The following is a 7,500-nucleotide window of genomic DNA, read 5'->3' on the forward strand; positions in this document are numbered from 1 at the left end:
GATATGACAAAATAATAATTTATAAATTATCAAGGGCTCATGAGGGAGGGGGTAGTGGGGAGGGAGGGGGAAAATGAGGACCTGATGCTGGGGGCTTAAGTGGAGAGGAAATGTTTTGAGAATGATGAGGGCAATGAATGTACAAATGTGCTTTAGACAATTGATGTATGTATGGATTATGATAAAAGTTGTATGAGCCCCTAATAAAACGATTAAAACAAATGTGTCAGTATCTCCAAATGACTGCCTAAGAGCATCTGTGATAAAGTACATTTTGTTGACATGCCATTGAATCCCTGAGAACAGTTAAAAAATTTTTAAAGAGGTAATACAGAAGCTGTGGTTTGAAAAAAAAAAAAAAAACGAGGGAAAATGAAGTGCTTCATTTCTGGGTGAATTTGCCTAGCCCCGTCCTGTTCCCTGTCAGTACAGATCAGTGAGAGCCGAGTGGTGAAACCCTATCACCACCTAACAGAAGGGAAAATAACTCAACAGGGTCATCCGATCTCCCTTTTGACTCATTTTAATTTATTCTGGTTTTAAATATTGTCTGGTTTCTTTTTGATTGAGGTTTTTCTCCGGTTTAATTTGGTATTGTTGTTAGTTTTTGTTGTTGTTGGTATATTTTTCTGCATATAAAATCCAGCATGGATAAATCTACAGACACAGTAATCTGACTGATGGCTTCTTGGGGGTATGGCAGGGAAGGTTGAAGGGAAGTGGGGAGCTAAAAACCAAGAAGTACAAGAAAGAAGAAAATGTTCTACAATAGTTTTTAGTGATGAATGTACAACTCTTCTTAATATGATTGAATTATTGAATTGCATAATATGTGAATTATATGCCACAGACACTGTTAAAAAAAACAAAACCCTAAGAAACCTCATTTTCTTCTCCCACTCATAGGCCAAGATAATGCTTCTCACCTTACTGAACTGTCCAACCACGTGCTTCAGGATATTGGGAGGCGCATCATACAGAAATGGTTCGAGAGCTGGTAGATAGGTGCATTTTTGTAGGATATTCTTTATAGCTTTTTTACTCTGTTGAATAAATACAAAGCAAAATGCATACCAAAGTATGTAATCAATGAAAACATGATAAAAATTGATGTGCATTAGGTTTAATGTATTTCTCATTGCTAAATAATGTTCCATTTGAATTCACATTCCTAGGATTTGAAAATGAAAGCAATTTCCTGATCTAATCGTTAGGTTTTCTTTCTTAATGTTTGTCAGAAATATTCCTATCTTTAATTGGTTTTATCATGGAATAACCTGCTAGTTGTTTTGTAAAGCCTTAAAATACACGTCATTATTGAGATCTTAAAACACCTGTAAGGTAATTAGAATTAAAATTATCAGGCATAAATTTTAGGCTATAAGTTAACATATGTGAGTATAAAAGTCTACATTTATGACACTATGTGATAACAAGTATTTCCTACTCCTTTCATACAATGAATATAAGACTCAGTTTATCATAGAACACCAGCATCAGGGACTCTATGTTCTCCAAAGGGTTTCATAGCTCACAGGTATGAAATCAGAAATTTTCTACTGGGCATGTATTCAGTGCATACCGGCCGTTGTGCTGCAGTAGTTCATGGTAGGCATTTCCCCATGCACATATGCATAATAGAGACAGGTTCTCTTCCAGCGGTGGATAAAAGTTCCTATAGGCACTAGCCAGGGTATCAGGCACAAATCAAAGACTAGGTGGTCACATCTGCCCTTCCTCTTCCTTTCCCTCACTGGGACTCCACGGTATCTCACCACTGTGGCGTGCTGTCCCCAGTCCCACTTCTTGAGTGGTACCTTGATGTGACTGGAACCCATTAGCGCACTTGGTTTCCAGGTCATGGCTGTCTGTGATTCTGTGTGTCACTGCAGACTGCCCACTTCAGTTTGGAAAGCTACACCACACATTGGGTTTGTCTCCTGCACTTTTCCATCTGAATTTCACATCTGCTTGTAGAGACTTTGTGTCATTGCATCCTTATAGCTTTTCTTCGGGTCGCCTACAATCTCTTGAGGACCTGGCAGACCTGGTTTGCTAGGAAGAGTGTCCAGCAATTGTGAATGCTTAGTTATCAATGCTCTCAAAGCGTCAAGGAGCATTTTGACTTCCACATCATGAATTTTAACAACAGGCACACGGGTACAGCAAAAACTTCCAAGACATTTGTGCTTTCAGTAATGGAACTTTGTCATTTAAGGTTTCCCAGAGATCCACGTGAGGCAGCCTGTATAACCTTTCTATCTTTCAAGACACATGTTCTCAAACATTGTTTTATAAGCTAGATCAAAATAATGAATGGATCAAAGACAGCCAACCTTCTTTCTGTAAGTTGCATAATACAAGTTGAAGTCAAACTGTTAATTCCCACCACACCTAGTTGTGACTTTGTGAACCACCACAGGTTAACAGCAAGTCAAAAAAAAAATCACCGTATATACTCGAGTATAAGCCCGGCCTGACGATCAGCCGAGGCACCTAATTTTACCACAAGAAACGGCATTAAAAATGTGCTGAAAAAACTCGGCTTATACTCGAGTATATACGGTAAATGTAACTACAATTGGTCTACTATGACTGCACAACACATTGGAACTACTGTGCTTAAATACAGGGGGCTTCAAACGGTTCATGAAAAACGGAATGAAAAGATAAATGCATCTTTTCCATGAACATTTTGAAGCCCTCTCATAGTTGTATTCTAATTCTAATTCTATTAGTTCCGAGTTGGTGATGTCCTGCAAAGTTGTTACTGATCAAGAACACTAGAAAGCAATCTAATGACATTAGAAGCTCACTGAGCTTGGAATAAAGACACTTGATTTATGGTTATATTTTTCAAGACAGAATATCTCATTAATACAATGCTAAATGATCCAGCATGAAAGAAATATTAGCATTATTAGTGTTAAGATTTTGTTTACATGTACATTTGTCAACCACAACATTCCCTTCACTTAAGCCTACAATTCAGTGACCGTTCGTACATTCTGAGTTATGCAACCATCTCCACAGTCTAACACTGAACCGTTTTGATTATTCCAAAAGCAAAGCTGTGCCTGTTAGTCATTCCCTATTCCCTCCTAGCCACCAGACCCTGGCAACCACTCATTCCTTTGTCTATAGTTTTGACTTTTCTCAACTATTCATATAAAGAGGATTGTGTAATATATGAGCTTTCATGTCTGCCTCCTTTCACTGAGCAGAAGGATTTGGTGTTATCTATATTACAGCAGGTATCAGTACTTGAAGTACTTTGTTCCTTTGCCCTGCTACACAAAGATGATCATATTTTCTTTATCCATTCACCAAGTGATAGACATTTGGATTATTTCCTCTGGGCTATTATGAACAATGCTGCCATGAGATAAGTATACAAATCTAGTTTGTCGACATAAGGGTTGGTTTTCATTTCTGTTGGATAGAAATCTAAGAGTGGAGCAGTGGGTGATGATGGCAAATTTATCATTAATTTTTTGAGAAATGACCAAATTTTTTCCCAATGTGGCTGCAACATTTTACATTCTCACTGGCAATGTAGTAAGGTTCAAAGTTCTCTACATCGCGGTCGCACTTTTTATTTATTGTCTGTCTTGCTCACTGTAGTCATTTTGTGGGTGAGAAGTAATAGCTCATATGGTTTGGATTTGCATTTTCTCTAAGGAATAATGCTGAACATTTTTTCATGTGCTTATTGGCCTTTTGTATATTCTGTTTAACGAAATGTTTATTAAATTCATGTTGTCCATTGTTTAATTTGGCTGTGTGTCTTCTTGTGGAGCTGAAAGAGGTCTTTATATTTTTTCTTGATACAAGTTCTTTCTTGAATATATGATGTACAAATATCTTCTCCCAGTATGCAGCTAACTTGCCTTTCCATTTTCTTAATGGTATTTTTTAGAAGCATAAAAGTTTTTTTTATTATGACCACTATTGTTATGAAGCATGATGTGCATAAGTTATTGAACAGAAAACAAATTTGCTCTACAAACTTTCACCAAAAACACGACAAAAATTTTTTAAGTTGGTAATTATAATGAAACCTCCCCCTTTTGTTTTTGTTTTGTTTTTGCATTTGTACTTTTGTTATACAGCTAAGAAATATTTTGCCTCATTCAAGGTCAAGTTGTTTTGGGGGCTATATTCCAAAAACTTTATAGTTTTAACTCAGGTCTATGATTTTAACTCAGGTCAGTTGTAACTTTAGGACTTTCAATTTCATTTAATCTGGGTGGCTGTTATGATATGTGACTACACTCACAGGAATTGTTCCAGTTTATAAAGAAGATGTTTTTACCTGTTACTGTGGGGACTTGTGTCTGAGGTCCTCATTCAGGGTCAAGAAGCTGACCTGTATGACACATAACCGTATGTGTGCTTGTCCCAGTGTCAATGCTGAAAAGAGTTTTTCTTTTCCCCCTCACATTAAAAATTCTTGGTACTTTGGTCCAAGCTCAGTTGGCCAGAAATAAGGAGAGCTTTACATCTAGATTCCCAACTCAAATGTCATTGTTAAATATGTGTTCCCTGAAGCAACACTGCCCTGACCTGGTTACTGTAACTTTGTAGTAGGTTTTCAGCTTGGACACTCCGACTCCATTTTTCTTTTTTAAGATCGTTTTTTCCCCTCTTCTGCATTCTTTACACTTCCAAATGGATCTTTGTGTTGTTTTATTTTAATAATTTATTACTGTGTTTTAGGTAAAATTTTCCTTAGCAAATTAGTTTTTCATTAATTAATCTTTATACAAACAGTTCCGTAACACTGGTTCCATTTTAACAGTGTGTCAGCATTCTCATTATTTCCATTCTGCTTGTTCCGTTTCCATTAATCTAGTTTTCTTGCCCCTCTTTACAGTTTCACCTTTGACTTACAGTAAATGCTGACTGTTGGGTCTTATCCTGCTGATCACTGAAGAAGGGTGCACAGGACTCACCGGCAATATTGTTTAAAGCCAATCTAATATTTGGGTGAAAGGTGATCTCCTGAGTGGCATCAGTTCCAAGTTCAAAGAGTATCTGAGGACAACAATCTCATGGGTTACTCTATCGGCCTAGTAGGTCAGACATTTTTTACAAGTCTGAGTTTTGTGTTCCATTTTCTCCTGTTCTATCTGGGACCTGTCCGAACAGTCGGGAGTGGTCACCGGACATCTACCTCGTCTGGTCTCGGGTTGCCGGGCTGCGGTTCCTGTGGTCTTGGACCAGCTTCTTTGCTGAGCCATTGCTTTCCTTCATTCTCTTCCGTCCCAGGCAGCAGAGATCACCAGCTGTATCTCAGATGGTTGCTCGCAATTTCTAGGACCTCAGACACAACTCCCCACAGTAACAGGTAAAAACATCATCTTTATAAACTGGAACAACTCCTATGTTCCGTAATTTTTTCAGCAATGTTTTATAGTTGTAGTATAACAGTCCTATACTTCTTTGGTTTAATTTGTTACTAAGAGTTTTATTTTTCTGATAAAACGGTTTTCTTAATTTCATAATTAGACTATACATTACTAGCATATTTTAAAATGTTATTTTAATATGCTGATCTTGTATTTGGGGACCATATTAGTTCTATTATTCTTCTGCGGGTCCCATTCCACATACAAGATTATGTCAGGTGTGGCTTAAGATCTGTTAGATTACAGAAAAATGTGTCTTGTGTTTAGTAATATATGGCTGTCTGTAAAATAATTCTTATACTTCATATACCATGAATTATACAGAAATTATAAGGGGTCAGCAAACTCCTTAGTTAAGTCTGTAAAACAATGAATATCTTACTTTGAAATACTGAATCATGGACTATGAACTTTACTATTACTATACTTATTACTATTTCTTAATTTGTCCTTATGAATACATGTGATCATGTTAGAAAAAGAGTTGCTGCATCCTTATTTAGGGAATAAAGCAGTCTTTCACTGTGAGCCATGTCTGCAGGTCTGCCAATGGCAAAACCACACACTGATCAAAGCTCTCATTGTAAAAAGCAGTTATTAAGTGACTCATGAAACTATTTCTATCTCTTAACACATAAATATAGCCATTAACAAAATAAGATTGTCAATACTATGCAAGCACTTAATAACACTTCAACTTATTTTTTTACAGAAAGTGAAAGAAATAACGAAAATTATCCATCGCTGCTCTCCTTAATGGGTGACTTTTAGGGGAAATTGTTTCAAGGAGAAAACATTTTCTTATTAGAAAGTTAATTTTCATTCTGAGAACATTCTGGTGCAGGGAGTCATTTGTAGTTCTGAAAAGGGAGACAATAGAGGCAAAAATTTATGACCTTAGGTTAGCAACAGCCTTTTAGAGACAACTGCAAAAGTATAAGCAATAACAAAATTTTGAAAAGACATTATGAAAAGTTTAAATGTCTGTAGTACAATACCATTAAGAAAGTAGACAGGCATGCCACAGAATGGTGAAAAATACTTGCTGTATTAGTCTAGGTACTTTGGAGAAACAAATCCACAGCAACTCACGTATAAGAGAGAGTTTTATGTAAAGAAAAGGTGCATCATGAAAACATCCCAACCCAATGCTGCCCAAGCCCACAAGTCCAACATTAACTTATTAACCCAACACCAGTCCACAAAGTCCTCCACCTCACAAAACAGAGGCAATGATGCCGACTGCAGGAGGAAAGCTGAGTCCATGAACGTGTAAGCATCTCAGCACTGGCAAGGGTCTCCACAACAGCTGCTCCAGCACCCAGGGCTGCATCGGGATAGATCCATGCGGCTTCTCCTTGGGGATGTCTTGGAGGAAGTCCATCTTGCAAGCTGAAGCACTTGCAAATCATGTATCTTATATGGTACAAATCGCATAGCTCATAAGGTACTTGAATCCAAAATATTTTTTTCAAAATACTATTTAAAAAAAACTTATTTACAATAAAAAGATAAATCAGTCAATTAGAATGGACAAATGATACAAATAAACGTTTCTCCAAAAAAAGATGTGTTAGCACATGAACATTTTTTACCACCATTAGACACCCAGGAGATCAAATCAAAACCACAACGAGAAAAAAAAAATTTTTTTTTTAAACCCACAATGAGATACCTGTTCACATCCACTAGGATGACTACAATAAAAACGATGCCATTAACCAATGTTCTGGAGGACACACACAAACTGGGGATCTCACCCACGACCGGTGGGAACACAGAGTACTACCAAGCACACTGGGCAAAGGCTGGCAGCGCCTCCAAATGTTAAATATATGCACTGTTACCATATGATCTAGCCATTACACCCCTAGGTATAGAAGAGAAATGAAACATACACCCACATAAAAACTTTACAATCACTAAACACTTGTGTCCGTAAAATGATGAATGGATAAACAATGCAGCATAGGTATACAACAGAATATCATTTGTCAACAAAAAGGAGAGTGCTGACACATGCGGCATCATGAATGAACTAGAGTCTTAGGCTAGGTTAAAGAACCCAGGCATCAAAGGTTACATAATG

At 37.2% G+C, this 7,500-nt stretch overlaps 1 protein-coding gene across 1 annotated transcript in view; it reads right to left on the reverse strand.

Annotated features, from left to right (window-relative positions):
* SPAG6 (sperm associated antigen 6) overlaps positions 1-7,500 on the reverse strand; it is a 65,921-nt gene that overhangs the window by 14,977 nt on the left and 43,444 nt on the right. Inside the window, exon 9 of the mRNA XM_004710810.4 lies at positions 927-1,043. Coding sequence (XP_004710867.1) covers positions 927-1,043 — 117 coding nt within the window. The remainder of the gene's footprint in view (positions 1-926; positions 1,044-7,500) is intronic.

Source organism: Echinops telfairi, unplaced genomic scaffold, assembly GCF_000313985.2.
Source record: "Echinops telfairi isolate 266 unplaced genomic scaffold, ASM31398v2 ScPeMD7_7461;HRSCAF=8499, whole genome shotgun sequence".
Classification (NCBI taxonomy): domain Eukaryota; kingdom Metazoa; phylum Chordata; class Mammalia; order Afrosoricida; family Tenrecidae; genus Echinops; species Echinops telfairi.